The sequence below is a fragment of the Eurypyga helias genome, unplaced genomic scaffold (assembly GCF_000690775.1).
Source record: "Eurypyga helias isolate BGI_N326 unplaced genomic scaffold, ASM69077v1 scaffold27218, whole genome shotgun sequence".
Taxonomy (NCBI): Eukaryota; Metazoa; Chordata; class Aves; order Eurypygiformes; family Eurypygidae; genus Eurypyga; species Eurypyga helias.
In genome coordinates this window covers 18,905-41,782 of record NW_010269268.1, presented here as the reverse complement: position 1 = coordinate 41,782, position 22,878 = coordinate 18,905, and the positions used below count along the sequence as shown (strand labels likewise).

The following is a 22,878-nucleotide window of genomic DNA, read 5'->3' as shown; positions in this document are numbered from 1 at the left end:
GCGGCAGCCTCAGTGCTAGGGTAGCGGGGGGCTTTTCTGGTGACTCCAGTCTGAGGGCCACAGACTGAGGTAGGCTGTCCAGAGGCTGAACGCTCAGGTCTGTGTCTGCAGGCGGCTGTTCCAGGGGTTGGGTGTCCTCGCCGTTAGCCAGGGCTTCTATGGGAGGCACATACTCACGAATTTCTCCTGGCTCTAGAGGGTTAGGCCCGCAGGGATCGTGCTCTGTGCAGCATAAACGTCCATCCAGCTTGGAGATGAAGAGCATGCCTTCCCGGTGCTGCTTGCAGAAGGATCTGGGGCACATCTCGCAGAAGGAAGCTGCTTCCTTACCACACATATCACACTGATGCCATGGGCACTCCCATTTTCCTGCAGCACAGACACAGGAGAAAAGACATACCTTAGGAGTGGTACAAGGGGAAGAGACAAGGCCTGTGGCAAAGGGAGTTCAAGGGAGAGGGGGAACACCCCTGTAATACTCCCACACAATTACATGTTCTCCTCAGTGTCTGCCACAGCTCCCAGGCTGTTGACAGGCAGTTAACAGGAACCTGCATCCTTGGAAGCAACAAAGGAGATGATAATCATGGCAAACAGAAGCCATGCCTGGTCAGACCAAAATCCCATCTGGCTCCATCACAATGCTAACGAAGGAGTACACCAAGAGAAGCGCAGAGCTCCTGGCTTGCACATCTCTGTGGCTCGGATTTCCACAGACAACAGCAGCGAGATCTACGTATAACACACCCCGTGGACTGTAGATACGTCAGGTTCATCTAAGTTTGTTAATTCTGGGCCAACAACCTCCCTTCCTGTTTATCAAAAAGAAGAAGTGAGAGGGCAGTGATCACAAGGGAGCAAGTTTCTATTGTCTCTGTACCCAAAGGCATCTTCCTCAACCTCTGTGTATGGCCATAACAAAAGTACTGCTTAACACAAAGCCAAGCTGCTCCCTGAGCAGCTCCATGTCCACACTGAACCTACTCACCCTCAGTATCACCACCATCACGGAGATGAAAACAAACATTACGCTTCAGAGGTGGCTGCCTTTTTCACTTGTAGCTGACCTCTGGTTCAGGCCCCTGCTCCCCTCAGACAAGGCTGCTGCCGTCTCTACCAAACGCTCCTCACCAGTTCATGGGCACCAGGAACAGCGGGACCGTTTGCACCCAGCGTACACAAGTCCCAGCATGGCTGCCTTTCCAAATGCACCTCCTGCCCCCATGCTCCCCAACACTCCATACCCCCATCTCCCTCCTCGGTGCCGTGCAGCCCAGCTCGGAGCACAAGTGACGCACAAGGGCAGCAGTGGATGCCAGCTGGGCCAGAGCACCTGCCAGCCCCCCCAGCCAAGCCCGTACATCCATGGTTTTGGCTACCAGCTCTTTTCCAGGGAAGCTGGAAGGAGTGTGACTGCAGCATGGCACTGAGGAGCTGCGGATGCTTTTCCAGGCACTTGTGCAACATCAGCTTTCCACTTCCCTCTCTCTCACGCTGCTTTTCCCCTGGTGTTAAAGGCAACACGTAGCAAGGTATTCCCCTCCTCTGAAGCCAGTCCAAGGCTTTTGTGCCGGTCTCAAAGCATGTATAGCATTTTTCTGTGTCCTTTCCAACTTTTCAGCATCCTTTTCGGAGCGGGGATGTTTAACACTAAACGTGGGTTTCCCTGTTTCAGGTTCACAGTGCTGCAGCACAGGCTGTCACTGCTCCCCCCGCACCGTCAGCAACCCCGAGAGTCACACTCCACACTCACTTCAGCCACTGGAAAGACTCTGGGACCGTTACTGTGAGAGGTCATTGGTGTGGATGGAAAATAAAACAAGTCAGAACGGGCCAGGACGCTGCAGGAAAGAGAAATCCTATCAAACTAATGGTAGTCGACAGGATAAGAGGCCTAACGAAGCAGCAGCATCTCCAGAGACAGCCCAGCGCAGAGGAGCTCTCGGAAGGAAGATCACACAATTAGTAACATGTAAACAAGCTGGAAATTCCAATTACTCGACAGCAATGCCCATGGCAGAAGAAACATCTGAAGTAAAAAGCGTCGAACCTTTCATGTCCTGTATGATTCTCTAAGGACTGGGCTATGAAAATAACGGCCTACATGTAAAAAGAGTAGAATGGCTACAACTGGCTGAAAATCATTCTAAAAACCAGCTATTAATGGTCTTCTGGCAAACTGAGGAGGCGTTTCCAATGACATCTTTCAGGAGTCTACTTTAGTCTGTATTTTAATTTAGATTTCTGTAAGCAGAACAGCAAATACGCTTACAGAAATGCGTAGAGAACAACAAGGTTGTGAGGAACTGCAAAAAGCTGGCCAGACAGGCTCCGGATTTAAGCTGGACAGAGGCTCTTGCACCAACAAGGTGCAATTAAATCATGACCAGTGCAAAGCCGGAATGCAGGAGGAAGACATAAAACAAGGATGTGGAAAGGATTAAAGATGAGGACTCTAGGATGACAGGGCAAATCACAAACATCGTGTAAAGCTTAGTGCTGCAAAACAAGTCAAATCTCGTTTCCTGAGAAATTTTCATGTGACACACAAAATATAAATCTTCTGTCGGTGTTAGGAAGGCCTCACCTGCAATATTGTTGAAATACCCTTGTTACCACTTAAAAACGTGTAGGCAAGTGGGACACAGTCCAGAGCAGACCAAGAATAGTAATTTTTGAAAATATGAGCTGCAAGAAGAGGCTGCATTTGTTTAAGCTAGAAAAGGACTAAAGGGATAAGTCTCCCAGTATGTAAAAAAAAATGTCTACTGGAGAGATGGCATTCCCTTGTTTTTTTCAAGTCAGGCTGTTAGGAGAAACTCTTCAAATGGGAAGCTGGGGAACATGCTGAAGGCTTCATTCTCCTTTATTGGAGACTTTAAAGCATGGGAAAACCTGCCAGGATGTTACAGTACCATGTCTCAGCACACAAAAATGGACAAAAAGATGATATTCAGGATTCCCTTGCCCTCAATGATGGTGTTTCCATAGGAATGACCTGCACTCCTGTTGGCTTTCACACTGCTCCAACAGCGTTCGTTCAATGAGCAATCCGAGCTCTACTGCAGAAATGCCCTCTTCTCCCTAAAACTTAACACGTGCACACACATAATAATTTGTCATCTACAAAATACGCTACTAGCCCTTCTACACACTCTTCAAAACACAGCTAGAGGTGCTCAAGGCCCAGTTCCGTCTCCCTGCGGCGCGCTGACAGAAACACTGCCGCAGTGACTCTCCTAGCAGTTACTCTCGGAGATCGCTTGTTCCCCGTTTCTCAGCCTGCCTCCTACGTGCTCAGAAAACACTGCACAGGGCTGCACAGAGCAGTTCTAATTATGACAACGCTTACAGTATTAAATCAAACGATTTACAGCCCCCTGAGCAAGTTACTTCAATGCAGTTTCCTTTATTAACCCAATTCGGTATCTTAGCAAAAACCCCTAAATGAGGTTCGGTGAGTTATTCTCCCTAAAACCTTGCCATGTAGCACCAGCTGTATCCTACCCATTTAGTTCTCTGCCCCTTGACCCCGTATCAGCTTTTCCATCCTCCCGGCCTGGCAGACATCAGTCTAAGTGGCCTGCCAAGACTCACGTCAGACTTTTTTCCTTTCTGAGCACTGGTTAAACCTGAACCCCTGTTAAAGGTTGCAGGAACTCCTTTAGCAACCAATACAAACTGACAACAGAGGAAACACTCCCCTCAACCAGCTCCTTTAAGACTTTTAAACACAACTTACATATGTTTTTCCAGTAGATATTACACCTCCTGAGCTACTAACGAGCCAGAAACTGTTTTAGCAACTCACAGAGGGATCCCATTTATTTCTCTGCCCCCAACTAGAAGTACTTTTTGATTGGTTCTTCTTTTTATTTCAAATTTCTGCCACATTTCACCACAAACTAGGATACCCTTCTCTCACCCCTAGCTATGAGCTCACAGCTATTCAGACATCTAACGTGTTCCTCTCTAACTCCTATTTTCCATCAGTGCTTTTCCTCATCGTTCAAACTCAACTGTCTTCAGCTCGCAGAAAACGGCCAATGTGAGGAACCAACACCTCAACCACTGCTGGGACTGTCCCCTGCCAGGCCCCACGGATGGTTCAGCCCCCAAGGGCCACTTCTGAGGCGAGGACCAGCTCCCCCTTCAGCAGTCAATTCATCTCTTTGCAGTCACAGCGGAGCGCAAACCAGGGTCGCGTCGTGCGGCCGTGAAGTCTGTTCACGTGAGGCAGATCCCTCTACATTTTAAGAGGCTGTGGAGTGAGTGCAAGGTGGCGAGCAGCGCCCGAGCCACCTAGAGCCAACGCCGTGAGCACTGACCTGCAGGTCTCTTGGTCAGGTTGAGGCAGTCCGCGTGGTACACCTTGGGGCAGCCTGGCTTCTTACAAGAAACCAGCTGCCCTCCGTCTCCACAGCTGAAACACTCATCCTCTCGCTCCTTCATCACCTCCGCCTGCGACCTGCGCTTCATCTGCGGCCGTCTCTTTAGCTTCTTGGACTTCTCCTCGGTGAGGCTGGGCTGGCTCTGCGGGTGAGACAACATCAGTTAATGCAGGTCTCTGCCCCTTCCATCTCTTCCCTTCCTGCTACACCGAAGTGCAAACTCTGCAGATAAAAACCCCGCTGCCAGCCATACCAGAAACATACATGGCACCTCTACAGCGCTTCTGAGTATCTGGCAACCAATTTACTACAGCAAATAGTTCTTGTTTTTTTTGGGGAAGAGCCTGGGAGCCCTGTATCTGGTTAAACTGATCCACGCAACTAACAACACAACAAGCAGCCATGGCCTGCCCAGTGGCACTGAGCTCGTGCCACCTCTCTCAGACTCTTCAGATTCTCAGTCCAAACAGTTGTGTTTCCTTGCTCCCATGACTCTCCCAAGTAGTGTCCTGCAGACCTTCCTGCACTTGCTGATGTTCCTCACCCCTCTCCACTGTCAGTCTGACTGTATTTGGGATTGGTTTACACCTCTCTGTTCTTGCCTTAACGTTGCTCTTGTTCTGCTTCTCTCCCCCTGACACAACCACTGGGACACACTCCTTCTCACAAGCCAAACTCGTTCACAGTCTGCACCTCCAACCTTCCTAATGGCTTTTCTCTGCCTCTACTGAGTTTCTTCCTCCCAAACACAAGTTACAGAACTATACACACTCCTTTGCATGGTGCCTCACCGGCCATGTCAAAGACATCAAGACTTCCCCAGGAAAATGGGAAATCCCTCCCACAGTGTCACCCACATCTGCATCACCGTAGCAGCCCCGTCCTGCGGTGGCTGAACTGGACCACAGCTCCTTCTCGGCCATGGCTCTAATCCACGACCTCGTCCTGTGGCGGCTGAACAGCACCACAGCTCCTTCACCACCGCTCTAATCCACGACCTCGCTGCAGGTCTGTTTCTGCTGTTACCCTCCAGGCGTGTACTCCTGGCACACGGACTGCACCCAGCCCCTTCCCACTTCACCCAGTTACCCCTTTGCAATCGCCCCATCCTCTCCTTCTCCTGCATCGACGGTGGCACCGAACACCTCTGTGTCCTCAGCGCAGTTTGATTACACACGACATGTGGGAAAGAACCACGACTTGTCCCAGGACTGGCATCTAAACGGCTTAAGCGCTCTCTTCTCTGGACTAGGTGCGCACCCTCCGTCCCCTCTAACACCCAGCACAAGCCTCTCCAGGCTAAGCCTCCCACTGGGCTCTCAACTCCATGGGGATGATGCTTCCTGGCCCCAGTCAGTGATTTCATCAAGCACTATCGCTTTAGTTTATCGAAACAGACATGAGCTACATTTTATGCCACTGTCCATGTATCTCCTCATCCAGATCTGCGAGCTGAGATGATGCCTCCACTGCGATTTCCCCATCCTTTATTCTGCATAAATACTGGGCACCATTTTCATCACTCTCCTAGCAAGATTTAAACCCAAAACCACCAGAACATTTGAACACCTTTATCTCCAGACCTACAGTTTCAGACATGCAGATATACCACCACTCCCACAGACAATGGAACAAAGTCAGGCCCTTCTTATCTTATCACCGAAAACCAGGCAGTGAACTCACCCCACCTAAACCATTCCACCTATTCTCAGCGCCTAGCACCTCAGCCATCTAACTACAAAGAGAATGAGAAAAACCTTTTGCAGCTAATTTGAATGTCTAAGCGAGGTCTAACAGCTGGACTAAGCGATTCCCACTCACTCACTGCAGTACAATAGCCTCCCATGCATTCTTCCACACTCCCCGTCAGAAAGATCACTTTTAGGAGTGAACTTAAGTATAATCAGCCAAGTTTTGTCTTGCTGTATCTTCAGGAAGCTTAAAAATGCATCTGTTAGGGGAAAAAAGGCAAAAAAAGACAGGAAGGCACTGTTTTCTTGGGTACTGTTTCGTAGCCCATCTCATCAAGATGGAATGAGTCGCCTCAGGCACCACAATGAAACATTAATGCCAACTAAAGGGCACCTTGCTCCGATTTCCATCATGCAAGCTGCAATTTCAAGGCAAAAATGACAGTCGAGCCGTGTATAACACAAGAGCAGCACAAAATCAATTGAACTTTAAATCGCAATCCAAAAAAGAACTAAAAGCACCAGATGTGTAATTCACTTCATCTGTCAACTTCTGAAGACTTCTTTTTAATTTTTTTTAGTAAGTTAGTTTTTCTAAGGTCTCTGGAGAGTTCACAAACCTTTCCTTATCTATGGATGGGGCTTAACAACCGTGCAGCTGGAGCTTTTAACCCTTAACTGTGGGTAAGTAAGCCACTAGTATCCACATGCCAGAGCAGAGGGATCACAAACTGATTCGGTGAAGCTCTTGAAACAAACCAACAGCTGAGACAGATTTAGCTGGTGACAGCTGGGAACACTGCCAACTGCTCCTGTTATTTCCTTTTCCCAGTGAGAACCAGCTCACACAAGGAGGTGATTGAAATCAATTCCTGTTACTGCAACATTACAGTTACAAAACAAAGCTCTGAGGTCAGCGAGTTCTAAAAGGTAGTGATTTTTCTACTACAGATCTGGCAAATTCCTTACTCCTGTCCGATGTGTAAACTTCGGTGGAGCAACTCCAGTCTGAAGGAAAGTAAGTTTGCTGGCCTTCCATGCACGCTCAGGATTCACTCGGGCTTTTACTCTGGGAAATGGACTGACCTGTGATTTTTTAGTTATCTGATGGAAGTCTTTCCCACGCCTGGCCTTTGCTCCTCTAAGTGCAATGCAAATTACCACGATAATAAGCGGAAAATTCTGAAGAAAATCCTTCATTTACTCTTTCCGGTGTAAAATATGATTTCCTGTTGTTACTTACAGCAACTCTTATAACTGAAGTCTAAGATCTACTCTCTCAGAATGAAAACGTGAATAGTCAAATCATTTCAAGCAGTTTTCTCACCGCCACACTCAAAGGGGATTACCTTTCCTGACTGAGATCACCCAACAAACACACATCTATGGGCAAGGAGGCCATCGGGAAGAGCCAAGGAGGTGACTGGGAAGAACAAAAGCTTGAAGGGGAGCATCATACCTTTGGCCTTACTCCCAGGAAGCCGCTGCAATTTGGGGCACCACATTTACAAACGGTCTTTCCATTTCCCAAACACTCCAGGTTGTAGTTGAAAGTCAGCTCAGTCCCTGTCACATGAAGCAGATCAAAACCAAGCAATGAGGAACTGTGTATGTAAAATCCAGTGCAAGCCCAGGCCCCCACCACACGCTATGGACATTCAACCCCACGCTGGAGCACGCCGAGTTCCATTTCTTGGCTCTGTACATCAGAGCAACGAAGCTCTGTTTGTACCACACAGGAGCGTGTTTCATTGTGTCAGCGCTGGTGTTAAGTCTCACGAGTGCCTATGCGAAAACAAAACTTGAATCTCTTTCCAAAGAGCTACAAACCCTCCCCTTTCCCTACAGCAACTCTCCCACGCTTTCCACTGCAGGTACTGACAGAGCGGGGTCCTTACCGGCTTTGATGTTCACGATTGCGAAGAGCCCGACCCGCGTATCGCCGTTCACACACCATTTCTGGGTCTCACAGTTGGGCTGGCAGCAATGGTTCATGAACCGAGCGTAGTTGCCCTTAGGCCCAGCATCGATGATTCGATCCTGGAATTGCGAAAAACAACCACCCCAAAAAAACGGAAACACATTGAATAGCTGTCATTTCCTGCTCAAGCCGTCGCAGCTCAGGTACCAGAACACCACGTGAGGATTATTCAGTGGTGAAACGCATGACAAGAGGCACCGGAGGATGCCCGAGCACCTGAGTTCATACGCGTTTTAACCACGCGGAAGGGGCAGGGGCTGTGCTGCCTGGACAATCGACAGACACCCAACCAGTTTCCACACACTGATGTCTCTGGTCGGGGCTGGCAGGTCATACAGCATCACCACCTGTGCAACATCACCACCTTCTTCAGACACACGGGCTCCCCAGCAGCAAGGAAGGTGCTACTGCTGCCTGCTGGGATGTTAGCCCTCCCCTCAGCACGGATAAACACTACACCAGCACACTTCCAAGGCAGCACTTGGGGTTCTACACCTTGACTTCTGCTTAGAAGCAAAATATCAGTTCCTATTTCTTGTGTGTCAATGTACAGAAGGAAAACAGGAACAGTATGTCATGTGTGAGGTTTACTTCTGCACTGTGCGCTCCCATTTGTTAGAGAGGAGGGCAGCTGCAACCGAGAATTGGTTTGATAATAACGAGGGACATATTTAACACTTGGTTTTGTCCTTGTTCCCACCCAACAGCCAGACAAGGAGAACAAGATATGGTCAGCATGAATTTCCAGCAAGAGAGGAGAAAGCAGCCACTCTGTTACCCTGTCTTGCACTCAAGGGCTCCTTCCCATGCCTGCTTTCCTGCTCTCCTTCTAATCTTTCCAAGGCTGATTGACAAAGCGTGGAAAGCAGCTGACAAAAGTACTTACCTCTGAAAGCCAGGAGCTCACAGCAACAACCTGGCCTCCAGGACCCACTGAGGAGTCTGTGCGTGTAACCAACTCCACCCTTCTGCTTAGATCAGCAAGACCTGGGATCTGGACTTAAATGAGGCTCTCACTGTGCCTGACACCTGTACATCTGAGGGCTGATGCCTTCCCTGGCACACACCAGCCCAGATCCGGACTCTCCAGGGCTCAGCTGCTGGGAAGGATCCTGAGGTTACAAATTCACCCTGTTACACTGAAGCACAACCTACGACCCTCCTACAACTGCCTCACCTCTTCTGAACAAACGCCCATGAAGTCTGTTCAGACTTTGCTCCTAACCCTAACATCCAACCTGGTTAAGTCCATTCTTTTAGTCTTCTCTTTAGTGGAAATGCAGACCAGCTCACCAGCAACTCTTAGCACTTTTTTACTCTCACACCTTCCTTGCAATCGTTTTACTTCTCTTTAGGATCCTGGCAAGACAAATTCTTTCCACATACCTTATCCAGTGTCAACATGTAGAAATTGGTGATGTCATGCTCCTGAGCATAGCGGATCCGGGCTCGGCACTCCTCTTCATCAATCAGCTCCCCGACATACTCATTAACAAATTCACCCTGCCAGGGAGAAAACAACAAGCTGGTAAGGCAAGACAAAGTCCCTCCAGGATGGAGGGACATCCAACTTCGTCCTAAAACTTAGTTCCCATTTCCTTTGTGGAAACAGCCTTCCTCTGTGCTCTGCAGCCAGTTTCACGTGCTCAACAAATAATTTCTTTCAAGTAAAGCAACAATGGCCATCAGATTGTTATTTGGGTTACAGCAAGAATTAACTTTCAGGGACAGCATAAAAGTAAAGCACAAAATCAGCTCTTTGCTGCAAAGCTGAAAGCACTGCATAACTGCATTCCAGCTGGAAACAACATCCCTTTGGAGATCAACCACACCGAGCAGCACGCTGCACCCAGGGCACGTGCTGCTGCCGTGAATCCACGGAGTTCCCTGCGGCGATGTGCTGCAGAGACGATACTTGAACTGACTGGAAAGCCCAGCTCTGGTCCACTGGGGCCAACAGCTGCCTCCACTAAGTAACTGAAGTTTGCCGTTTCCAGACTGCCTGCCCAAAGTGATAGGGAATGGCAGGGAGATCCTTTAACCTCTATCACAGTAGGCACACAGCCTAAACAGGGCAGACTCTCATTTTTCCTACTGCTATCAAGCCCTCCCCCATGGCACGCTGTGCCTACTCCTTCCTCAGACATTCCTCTCGTACTACGCTCACTGTCCTCGGTTTCACTTTGCCCTTTTTAGCTTTCAGATTCTCTTTGCTTTAGCGTTCTTCCTTCTTCATTCAGCACAGACAAAAAAAAAATACATACAAGTATTTCAGCTGGCGATACCAGTTTCAGCAATAACAGCCACCTCCAAGACATTACCCTTCCATAAGGGTATCGGTCTTGTTCAGCCTGGAGACAATAAGGCTCCAGGGAGACCTGATTGCACTTTCCAGTACCTGAAGGGGCTACAAGGAAGCAGGGGGGGACTTTTTACAAGGGCCTGTAGTGACAGGACAAGGGGTAACGGGTTTAAATTGAAAGTGGGGAGGTTTAGATATCAGGAAGAAATTCTTCACAGAGAGGGTGGTGAGGCACTAGGACAGGTTGCCCAGAGAAGCTGTGGCTGCCCCATCCCTGGAAGTGTTCAAGGCCAGGCTGGATGAGGCTTGGAGCAACCTGGTCTAGTGGAAGGTGTCCCTGCCCATGGCAGGGGGGTTGGAACTGGATGGGCTTTAAGGTCCCTTCCAACCCAAACCATCCTGTGATTCTGTAAGGGCCTAGCCCTGGTTTCAGTTTCTGATAGAAGATTCCCATGCTGGAAAAGCCTGGCTATTCAAGAATGGGAGGAAGGTGTAATCACAGCTCCACATCTGGAAATCCTGAGCACCGATTCAGACCAGTGTCATGGTGTACTCAAAGCCCACTGTCCATAAAAGCAGACAGATCGAGCCAACATCTTTCTGACCCTGTGGGACACCAACATGCAAACCATTTTCCTGGTTAGCTGAGCCAAGACGCTCTTGGAAAAGTTAAAGTCATCAATTTCTTTCCTAAATGGCACTCTACGGCAAGCAATCTTTCACAGCCATTGAAACCAATGCTGCACAAGGGGGAAGCGGCAAGCGTTCGTACCTTTCTGATGTCCGTTTTGGCCTGCAAGCCCCAGCCTCGTGCCAGTGTGCGGAAAATCTGTACCTCGGGATACTGCCGCTTGGAGAAGCACTGGTTCTGGCAGCGCTCCCCAGCAGGGCAGACCATGGGGTGGCACTCATAGAGCAACATGCGATTGATGCATTCCGAGTCCAGGCCGCAGGGGTTTTCGTCTGTTGGTTTGCAGTTGCAGCGCGGTATCTCGGACAGGTCCGCAGTGAAGATCTGCACCTTTCCCACTGGCCGGTTCACCTTGAATGCACAGAAAGGACGTCAGGTAAAGAGCAACAGGCCCTTGTGACAGTCACTCCTAATACTCAACCCTTGCCTGTGAGCCGTAGGACAGGCTGCAGCACACGTTAGTTACGCTGAGGGGCAGAAGGACACGAGGATGGGTACATACTGGGCAGAGTTTTCCAAGAGGTACGTGGTTAGAGGAAAGAGCTACGGAGGTTGCAGGTTCCCCACCAGCATCACCTGGTGCAGTGTGCATTCCGTGACCCCAGAGAAGGGAGAGACTGCCAAGTGTCCCCCTCCCATCACCACTGTGCCTACAGCCAGCCCAGGTGGTCCAGTGCTCTTGGTGGGTGCCCACTGTACCCGTGACACCGAACCATTTTCTGCATGAAACAGCACCTTCTCCAGTCTCTGATGTCAGATCCTTTTCTTTAGCTTTTCCTTACAGCCCTGTTTTTTCAATCTGTTACCTTCAAGCTGCTTTGTGCCCTCAGCTGTCGCTACGAGAGCAGGCTGGCACACCCGGACAGCGTACAGAGGGCCTACCTACACACCAGGCCACAACCTCCCTACCCTACTGTCCTGCAGAGGGAAACGAAGAAAAACCAGGCAAGGCTGGGGTTGGAAAGCCGAAAGAGGAGCTTGGAGTTAAGCCAAGGAGCTCTCTAAAAACCGCTCCGGGAAGGAAGCAGAGCGCAGCACCAGGTGGAGAAGCGACTGGCGTGTCTCTGGCACGAGCAGGATCCTTTGGTTTTGGTTAAAGGCAGCGAACGCTGAAAGGCAGGCAACAGAGAGTCAGGACTTGGGAGAGACACTGAAGAATACGCTCCTTGCCGTTCTTTGCCCAGGTGAGCAATACCATCAACTCCCTTTCCTCTCCCAGAACACGAAAGGAGAGGCACCAGGTGGAGAAGCGACTGGCGTGTCTCTGGCACGAGCAGGATCCTTTGGTTTTGGTTAAAGGCAGCGAACGCTGAAAGGCAGGCAACAGAGAGTCAGGACTTGGGAGAGACACTGAAGAATACGCTCCTTGCCGTTCTTTGCCCAGGTGAGCAATACCATCAACTCCCTTTCCTCTCCCAGAACACGAAAGGAGAGGATTGTTTAGCAAAACTATTCCAGCCCTCCGCCCCCCCCCCAATTTGTCTAGTCCCACCCACAGAGCAAAGTTCCTGTGCTGGTAGCCTGCAGGGGCTGGCCAAGCCCTTATCTGCCCTTGTTTAAAAGCAAACCCTGCAGAAACCCCAGATTAATCTCTTCAACGGTCTCCCCCTTCCTCCTAGTACTGCCTCCCACCCCCGACCTTCCCTGTCACTCATGTTCTCCTCCACTGCTTCCCATCTCTCACCCAGCGTGTTAGCTCATTACCTTGTTAAGAGCAAGGAGCCTGAGACACTAAAAGGATTAAGATGAGACTGACATTTGAGGCCCGTACACCACTGGGCAGACAGAATTGCGCTTGCTGGCTCTGGCACTGCCACCCAAGCGACCATGGTGCCCGAGCGCGGCGTCCCTCAGCACGCACGGCTGCCCAGCACACCTGCTCTTGCCCCGAGGCACTGCTGGCACGAAACCAGCTCCAAAGCAGGGCAATGCCTGGACTAGCCACTACCCGGATGTCATGACGGATCCCAAATGTATTTTGCAGCAGCCTCTCGCATGCTGCTTCCTGGGATGGACCCCGAGGTGCTGATCTCCCAGGCCAGCCAGTCAGCTTCGGCCAGCCCACCCTGAGGCCTTCTCCAGTTCCCCAGATGCTTTCACAGATTGCACCGTGACCATTATTATTTCTATTGAAAGAGTATTTCAAAGGTTTGAAACTGCTTCTGAAGTTCCTTCGTGCTGTGGCCAGAGACAGGCTTAAAAATACCTGTAATGAGGAACTGTACTTCCTCCACTGAAGCTGCCTGGCCCACGCTGCTGCTGCAGCATTCCACTGTGTTCTTTACACCGCACTGTAACTCACGCAGGACATACTTGCCCGTCTAGAAACAAGAAGTGCCAGCAATCAGTTAAGCCTTCATAGTCTGCCACATAAAAAGGGAAGGAGCAGACAGAGGCAATGAAAAAAAGAGGAAAACAGTCCCTGAGTCACTAGTTTTCTGAGCAGTCTGCACCCACATCTCAAGCACACAGAACTGCTTAGCCTCAACTCTCCTCTCCTGTCACCTCCATCCTCTGGGATGTCTGTTGCTGCTCCAGTTCTATCTCAAAATACAGCCCTAAACATGAAGAGTTCCCCAAAGCTCAGCAGAAGAGCTGCTATTCCAACACGTGCGTCTGCTTAAGTATTTCTGTTCAGTCACCAATTGATCCAGAAAAAAAAAAGACAACAGCAGAGATGAAAAGATACTGCCAAGCTTCAGTGTGGGTTACCATCCTCCCACAGCCCTGCTCCACTGCACTGAACCCTTCCTGCCTCGCCATCAGCAGCACGCGGTACCTGCGCGTCGCTAGCACGCTGCCCTCGGTCCCCACGGCAGAGACGCTGCCTTCGGACCTCACAACTGACACCAACAGCAGCGAGGTGTCCCGATCTGCTCCAGTACATCGAGTACCTCTATTACTGGTGTCCAGCAGCTTCTGTACAGCTCTGCGCATACATGAGTCCCTTCTGTGGAGGATGACTGAAGATGCCAAGAGGATCAAAATAACTTTCAGATACAGTGGGATGCCCAGCAATACGAATGTTTCTGCATACCTGTACTGACAGCTCAAGACTTCTCTTCCAAACCCGTCCCCACCACCCGCCCTCACCTTGATGTGCTTGTAGGGAGGAGGTTTCTTGTCGTTCTTTTTGTCTTCCTGAAGTTGCCTCAGTTCTTTCTGCGCCTTCAACTCTTCAAATCTTACTGCAGCTTCCTGCAGAGCTAAGTGAGAGAACAGGGTGTGTTAGGAGGAACTCCCACAGCTCGCAGGGAGCTGGGCTGCCAGTGTCCACCCAGCGCTCACAGCTCCACAGCAAACCTCCCTGGCCGCGTACTTCCGAGGCAGAGGTTCGCCGAAGGGGGATGAAGGAAAGGCCAACGCAGCAGGGCAGCCGCAGGAGTGACAGTAAGGGACTCTGGGAGTGATGAAGCATCCGAACTCCCAGCTAGCTTTGCCCGCTGTGGGGCACAAGTGCCAGGTAGCTGCGTTCACAACTCAACTGTGTTTTTCTGGACAGATCATGACTGTATGTGATACAGGGATGCTGACAGAGCAACAGCTCTCTCAGGTTTAGAGCAGCTATGTCAGACCTGGGGAAGCATTCAAGATCTGCACACCCTTCTCCCTCTCTGCAAGCCCACACCAATGAATCATAGAATGGTTTGGGTTGGAAGGGACCTTAAAGACCATCTAGTTCCAACCCCCCTGCCATGGGCAGGGACACCTTCCACTAGACCAGGTTGCTCAAAGCCTCATCCAGCCTGGCCTTGGACACTTCCAGGGATGGGGCATCCACAGCTTCTCTGGGCAACCTGTTCTAGTGCCTCCCCACCCTCTCCGGGAAGAACTTCTTCCTGAATGTCATGGGTGTGCTGGATAAGAGAAAAGCAGCAGCTCATGCTGCAAATTTATATTCACTTCAGCAATAAAAAGGTATTTTTCTCTGGAATTCTTTGGAATGCTACTTCTCCAAATGCCGAGAGACACAGAACATGCACCTCTCGAGAGGAAGACAAGTTACCTTTCTTGTATATGCCATCCACGCCTTTCCCCATCTTGTCTTTGCTGCTGACATCCCCTTCCATGTAGGGGAACACACGGGCCTGGTGTGTCCACAGGTAATCCTTGGAGCCGAAGAAGAGCACAGGGAACTCTCCGATGTCGTGTTTCATTTTCTGGATGTTGACAGGAATTGTCCTAGGATGGCAGATCTCAGCTGGCCACCACCTGCAACACAGGAAAGGGCAGATGAAACCTCCGGCTTCCCAACTTCCAACCACCTTACAAGTGTGCTACTGCATGGAGACATGGGGAAAATGTGCCTGAGGGCTACCAGCAAGGCTGGTGGGGAGACAAGAGGCTACTGGAGGAGGAAAGCATGCAGTTTACCAGCCGCTAAACGCATGCAATAAAGCCAGAGGCTGCTGCACTGCACTCTGCAGAGAGGAGCAGCTTCTCACCTCAATCACCATGAGCAATGAATGAAGGAGGGATGTGGACAAGTCTGTTCTACCTTCACCTACCTGTAGCGCCCAACTTTCACCCAGACTACTTCCTTGTAGTGTGGCTTTTTGCCTGCCTTGCAATCATTACAATACCAGCTTCCCTCTGGCATCTCAATGTTTAGACACTCACGGTGAAACGCAGCTGGGCACGACTCACAGCATAAAAGGCTGCCCCCTGCAAAGAAAAGGAGGAGGAATTTAGCAGAGTCACTGCGCAGAAGCCCTGGACTCCACACTTCCAGAAAGACACTGCTGAGAAAACGGCATGATGCTCTTCTTCAAACCCTCTTCAAAAGTTATGTCCTACTCATGCTGCAAAAAGAACCCTTCTAAGGATCCAGAAGTCCTAGCCTGAAGTTGGACTTAAATTGGGATGGACAGGAAGAGAATCTGTTCTCTGCAGCTCTCACTGGCAGACTCTGGATGGGCAAAGCTTCTGCTTGCTCCAATGACTTCTTGTCGGGGCACTCCCTGGTGACAGGGGACCCAGCGCAGACCGTCTCACCTTCCGAGCAGACAAAGCACCAGCTGACGTTGACATGCTCGTGGTTGCGGCAGCCTCTCCGTGCGGTGAAGTGATTGGGGCAGATGATGCTGTTGGAGGCGAGGACCACGGACCCGGCAGCCAGGCAGAAGTCGTTGGAGTGGTACGCAACCGGACACCGCACACAGCGCATCAAGCGACCTGGCACGGGAACATGTCGGGAACACAGTCAACCTCTAAGGGAGGAGGATTTTCTGTTTCCTGCCAAAACTATTGATACTTAAGCTCAAAATAAGCCACCATAGGTGGTGATCTTTGGAAAAGGAAGCAGATTTTTAATTTTTATAGCCTGTCCAAGACCCACTCACCGGATTCCATTTATTTAATGTAACAAAATATATATAAAATTATAAATATCCTTAATATATATTTGTATTGAACATCTATAAAATTGTATTATTTAGAAGTGAAAAACCTCCTGCATGCTGTTCAGAAAGAGTTCAAGAGTTCAGACTGGGACTGCTTCCTATCATGCACCAATAATTAGTAAATCAGTTCAGACGGTAATTGCAGAGGGGGTGTTCCAAGTGCTTAGCTGCATGTAATGAAGCCAATCCGCCTAGCTTCTGAAAACACTGGCATTAGTCTCTCTACTTTATCAGATTTTACCCTGAAATTCCAGAGGGGAGAACTGCCTACAGGCCTATTTTATCGATCCAAGGTTTCTGAGAGCCTGTTTGCAGTTCCTCACAGGACACTATAACCAGGGAGAAGAGGTGGGGGGGAAAGGGGTAAAACTGACCACCAAGAAGCAGCAGCCAGAGGAACACAATGCAATTGTTCAGCGAGGAGACAGTCAACCATGGGCCTTAGTGCTTTTATGCTCAATACTGATAGGGAGGTGGGGGGGAAGAACACTTTAATACAGAGCCAGAGAATATAAATAGAGCCAGTCTTATTGCCACTCGCCTTAAGATACCAAGGATTTAAGAAAGGCAGCTTTAGAAGCAAACATACAAGGCGGTCACGTAAAAGTTTTAAGTTTAATCATGTAAGATAAAGGTCAAAGTATCATTGCAAACAGCTCAAACAAACGTTTGCCTGAGCAGCTTAGCCCAAGGGTGTCACTACTACGAGACGGGAGTTTGTGTGATGAAGAAAGGAAAATAGAACAATATCATTGTTTTTACCAGGCTGCTCGACAGGCAGCGCTGCTACGCGGGCACCTCTGAACACCGGCACAGGGAGAAAGGGGAGTGACACTCAAAACCCCAGAGGCATAAGGCACGGCTGACGTTCAGGCATCCGAGCGTCTGGGCCGAGGGAACATTTCAGTTACCGTGTCTGACCATCAGGAGTGCTGATGGGAAGCTATTCCTCAGCACGCGCTACAGCGAGCACTGCAGCACGGACAGAAAATCAACATCAGCAACTAGCAGAGCAGGAAGCTGCCCAATGGACACGAAAATAAGAAAAAGCCTGACTGCACCCCCCATGGACCACCCCGGATTTCAGTACCTTTAGAGGCTGAGACGTTGGCTGGGTTAGCAGCGTGACAAGTCATGCATATGTGCAGGGAGCAGCGGAAACCCTTGTTCTGCATGACTGTAGGCGGATACTTCTGTATGCAGGCTTCGTGGTAATACTTCCCACAGAGGGGCAGCAAGCACCGTTTTACATCCTCCCCGCAGCTCTTGCACACAAAGCAGGTGTGGACCCCTGGAGAAAGAGCAGCGGACACACCAGTCACAGAGAAGGGCTCGACGAAGACCCGACGTTTCCATCACACTGCGTGCCAGCACAGCGAAACTTCCCGACCTGCTGTACCCAGCCCACAGCACAGGTCTCTGCAGCAGGCTGGTTCTGCCTGCAGCTCCCATAAAGCTCCAGATTGAAAAAACATTATTATATACGTGTGATTTCCAGCCAGGGAAAAATAAGAACAAAAATGAGCAACCCTACTAAGATGCTCCCCTCTTTCCAGCCCGCTTCAGACCCGTCCTCTCCACCAACTCTCTCCTAGACCTACATAAGAATTTCCCCTTCTCTCTCCCACCAGATCCTGGACATTCACTTCTCGCACCCCTACGCCTGAGTCAACAGTAGAGCAGTTAATTAGAAAGTCGTTAGCAAACTTCAAACCAATGGTCAGAGGACGGAGAGCTAGCTAGCAGCCCTACTGCAGGCACATCGCTCCCCGGGTAAGCGGGCAGCAAGCACCCCAGCCTTCTGCGCTCGCAGAAGCTGCCGTACCTGTGGAACACTCGTTGCAGATGAACTTGCCCTTCGGCATCTCGGAGAGCCCAAGGCACTGCAGGTGGAAAGCACCACAGCACTGCGCCTCACACAGCAACAACTCCCCTGGCTTCTCGCAGATCTGGAGGGAAAGCAGCACGGCATCAGCTCTCAGCAACCTCCTTCCCCAGCTCATCCCAGGCAGCAACAATCCATGTGCCGGCCAGGATTGCCAGCAGACACCCCTGCAGAAAAATGCCGTTTTCCTTGTGTCGGTACATTCAGGAGTTTGTGCATCTCCACTGCCGTTTGCTACCCAGTCCCTGCTACAGTGCATCAGCTAAAACGAATCCTACGTGGGTCAGGTCTCCCTAACTTTTTGAGGCAATCGCAGAGGAAAGGCTCGACCCAGAGCACAAAAACCTTATTAACCCTATGTCAAACACCTCGAGACTACCTGGACTCAGCTGGGGCACCAGCGTGCACCAGACTCACGTCAAAAAACCTTCGTGCAAGTTTCAGAGATCTTGTCAAGGACACTACCTGACACACGTTCTCCTTGAGAGCTGCTCCTCCTCCACGCTCCCCCTGCATCTTTTTGGATGAAGGCACTCCGTGGTCATTCTCTAACCCCTCTTCGTTGCCCTCTTTGGGGCTTGCAGCAGTCCCATGAACCGAGGTCTCCCCCTTTAAAAAAAACAAACAGAAATCCACAATTGGGGCTGTCAGTAGTTCCTGTCCTGACTTGGAAACTACAACTTCAGCCACTGAGCACCTAAGTTTGGCAGTCAGGGTGTGTGTTACCCACCCAGGAGAGAACATGCCCCGTACAGTTCCACCAAAAGACTTACAGGAGAGGAAAGAACTCTTAGTTTACTAACTCATTAAACAAATACATGCTCAACACTATTGTTTTTCTGTGCATAACCCTTTTCAGAGGAAGGAGTCATGGCTGAAGAAAGGTATTGCCCTGCACAGACAAATCAAGGCTGGAACAGCCTGAAACAGCCTACATGCTGAAGTCTGCTTGCAATGGAAACGCAAATAAAGGTCAAATGATCTTTACTGCAGTTGCCACCCAGAAAACGAGCCCGACTTTCCCCCACGCTTGTCTCCGCTTGTCCTAACCCACGTAGAATACAGGCAGACAGGTGCTCAAAGCCTGTGTTAGCATGAACCAGCTGGCCAACACCAAAGCCAACAGCGCAGCAGGATGCTTACGCCACCATCCCGCCGGGGTCGCGAGTCTTTCACAAGCATCTGCCCTGTACGACAGCATCGAGCGTAACGCGTTAAGGTGAGCATCACATCTACTGGCCAACAGCGTTGTGCCGAGAAGATGGGTTTCAGAGGGTAAAGTCTCTAGTCAGGGGGCCTGCCATAAGGTGGAAGGACACCTTCCGATGTGTCCACAGGACCTACGCAGACACTGTTAAGGGAAGGAGAGCAGCAGGTATCCTAGAGACTCATTTCTACTGCCCTGGAGCTGCACATGGCAGCACTGCCTCCACTTTTGTCAGGAAAGGCAACTACGAGCTAGAAAATGCCATCCTGCCAGCTCCAGACCTTTTGGGTACAGCGTGGGCAACACTTCAGTGGCCTCACCAGCCCCAGCTGTGCCCCCCACCACAAGTGCCTCCGCCTTAAGGGCCATTAAAGCTGCAGAGTGCTGCCTTGAGCCAACTGCTGTGAGCAAAACCAGTTTAATGGCTCTGCCATTTTCAAAGTTCCCAGTTTATTGCAGTTAGCTGAGCGAGCTCGGTCCGTAGCTGCCAGCTCCTCTTTGGGCCACCAAGCCATACCCAGCATGTGCTCAGGCACAAACTCTACACCTGAAAGACCCCCGTAAGGAATTGGACCTGCTGGCAGGAGCAGCGGCCATCACTCTCCCACCTCCCAGCCTGCCTGGTGCCAAGCATCCAGCTATCGATCACAGGAGGGAGCCTTCTGCTATCCGTGCGGAGAGTACGACTCTCAGCTGTGGGCCACTAAAGCCTGTAAGCTGGACTGAATGTGCCCTGAAAACATACTTAGTCTGGGCAAAACAAGGACATAAAGGACTCCCAGAGTTGGAAGAACCTGGAGCTGGTGTTTTGGTCAGATAACAATGCTTCCTTTCCCTGTTTTGTTGGGCTTTTTCTTTGCTGTTGGGGTTTTTTTGCCTTTTTCTCCCCATTCCCTGAACGTAGCAATATGATTTTATCTAGGGACAGCAAGACACGCAGCTGCACTGACAGTGTATTAAAACACACAGTACAAAGATGAATGGTATAAATTGCCTTTATTGAGCACAAAAAAAAGCACCAAGTCCCAGCGACAAACTCCTGTCAGCCCAGCACAGCATACGGCGTACAGCCTTACCGACCGTCACCCCAATCCTGCTGTAAGGCTGGCAGAGATGCAGCCTGCGGGAATACTCTAGGAGCACACAACCTGCTGCCACCCTACCACGCAGCCCCGGCAGAGGGAAGGGAAAGGCCTCTGTGGCGTTGCCAGAAAGACCATCTAAGAACACAACGGCCACTTTCAACTCCATACGCAATAACATCTTCTCAAGCTAAGTGCTATATTTCTACTCTGCAGCTGTACTTCTGCTAGGAATTCTGTGGTCTGCTGCACGGCTGCCCTCTGGCCCAAATGCTTTGGCTCCTGGAATGTTCCAGGAGCAGCACCAGCAACCAGCGCTCCAAGAACTGGGTACAGCTCAGGTCCTCCTATTCCTACATAGGTGCTCCCTCTTCTGCTCAGCTCAGCAGTGACCTCAGAGTTGCAGGGGTCACTGTAACGAAGAACAAGAGCAGGGTTAATCAGCTACTAGGGGCAAACGCCAGCTACAGCTTCTGCTTACACTGGGCTGCGTACGCAGAGCAATCTCAGCCCTGCTCGTGGTCACTGAGGTCCCTGGCAGCAGAGGCAGGGTGCTGGTAGATAAGCACCACCCATCCCACGGTCAGTGGCACTAGCTCCCTGCTGCAGCTAAGGTTTTGGGTTTTGTAGCCAAGATAGCATTTTGGAAAGGGGGGACGTACTCAGATTTGCAACAGACTGAGATATGAGGGATTTAGAACCAGTTTAGGTCTTTCCATCCTGGCCACTTCCTACCATGGCTGCTAGGACTCTGTTCTGAGCCTTGATGGCCGTTTCACATCTTATCAGAATGGGAGACTAAAATGCATCTAGGAATCATATAACATTAACCAGCAACTCCCTCTTCAGATCTGAAAGCACTGGCTGGTGGAAATGCTACCCTAACCGTACCCATGGTGCCCAGTGCAGCACAGCCTGCTCTAGCCCTGCTCTTTCAGCCTAAGCCCTATTTGGTTCCGCAACAACTGGCCCATCTGCACGTTTCACATGCCAGGATCTCAGCCTTATTTTAATCAAGGCTACCAGAACCACACAGGGATGGGAATGTCAGAGCTAAGCAGGATGGGCAAGGCCAGATACTTGTGCTTGGTGAACAGTGTGAAGGGAATGGCCATTCAAGGCCATCCCTCAAAAGAACCTGTCACTGTTCCCCTTCCTTCCTCTACCCAGCATGAGCACTGCAAAACTACGTACCTCCTGCAGAGGGCAGGTTTCATCTTGGGTCTTCTTCCAGAGATCGCTCTGCTGCTGTGTCTGGCACATCCTCAAAAGCCTGGCCTGTTTTTTGGTACAGCCTGACCTCGGCTCACAACCTTGACAACCATTTCCACAACGCTTTCCATGCCCTTCTCAGTCTCTTGCTGCCCTGATGTTAACTTCCACTCCTGGCTCCACAGATGGGCAAGGACAGGGAAAGTTCGCTTAGTTCAGCCCAGGCAGACAAGCTTTCCTCTGAAAGCAGCTGCATCCAAGGCTTCACTGCGCCGTATCATCAGATCATCTATTGCTTCTAGCACTGTTCAGCACAAAGTGGGGTTCCCTTGGGGACCAGTGCGGTCCAAATTCCCCAGGAAAGTACAATTGAAAAGTGCATGAAACCTCCACAGTATCCCAATACTCACCAGTACCCATGCACTCACCTAAGCCAAGAGATGAGCACTCACCACAGTGGCTCAAGAGACACAATCACAGAGAAATGGATGCTGGCTAAAGGTGCCAAGCATTGGCTTTTTTGGGGTCATACCATACCTAACTTCAGGTACTCAACACAGATGTCTAAGGCTGGAGGCAGTTAAGACTCCCTGGACTTCCTCTGCAGTGAATGATGGGTACAGGATTCAGAGCCATGGCCTTGCTACCCTGCTGCTCTGAATCACCCCCACTTTTCTTCCCTGTAAAAGATTCAGAGAGAATTTCCTGGCTCAGAGCAGAGCCAGTCTCTTAGTGGGTGCCTAACAGCAGACAGTGTTAACTACCCCCAGCATTGGCAAAGAGGTTTGTACAGGCTTCTTTGAAACAGGATTCCAGATGAGCACACTTGAGAAAGAGTACAGGAAGGTTCTATGGCCCAGGGGCATTACCCCACTTTATCACCCCCATCAAACGCCCTTTTCAAAAAGCAGTAGCAGCAGGGAGGCTGGCACTGCTCAGACAAGCGGTGCGAGGTTTTGTGCTCTGCTGGAAGCTGTAACAACAACAAATATAACAATATATGTCTATAATTGGCTCCTGAAATACATACTGAC

The 22,878-nt window shown here is 50.4% G+C and overlaps 1 protein-coding gene across 1 annotated transcript in view; it reads right to left on the bottom strand.

Moving 5' to 3' along the window:
- The window catches only part of LOC104514387 (histone-lysine N-methyltransferase, H3 lysine-36 and H4 lysine-20 specific-like), a gene marked incomplete at its 5' end in the record, with an annotated part of 41,484 nt that overhangs the window by 1,924 nt on the left and 16,682 nt on the right, over positions 1-22,878 (bottom strand). The window contains 13 exon segments of the mRNA XM_010158051.1: positions 3-369; positions 4,329-4,533; positions 7,542-7,648; positions 7,981-8,122; positions 9,450-9,566; positions 11,138-11,407; positions 14,150-14,262; positions 15,063-15,268; positions 15,565-15,721; positions 16,052-16,231; positions 17,549-17,749; positions 18,284-18,407; positions 18,809-18,952. Coding sequence (XP_010156353.1) covers positions 3-369; positions 4,329-4,533; positions 7,542-7,648; positions 7,981-8,122; positions 9,450-9,566; positions 11,138-11,407; positions 14,150-14,262; positions 15,063-15,268; positions 15,565-15,721; positions 16,052-16,231; positions 17,549-17,749; positions 18,284-18,407; positions 18,809-18,952 — 2,333 coding nt within the window.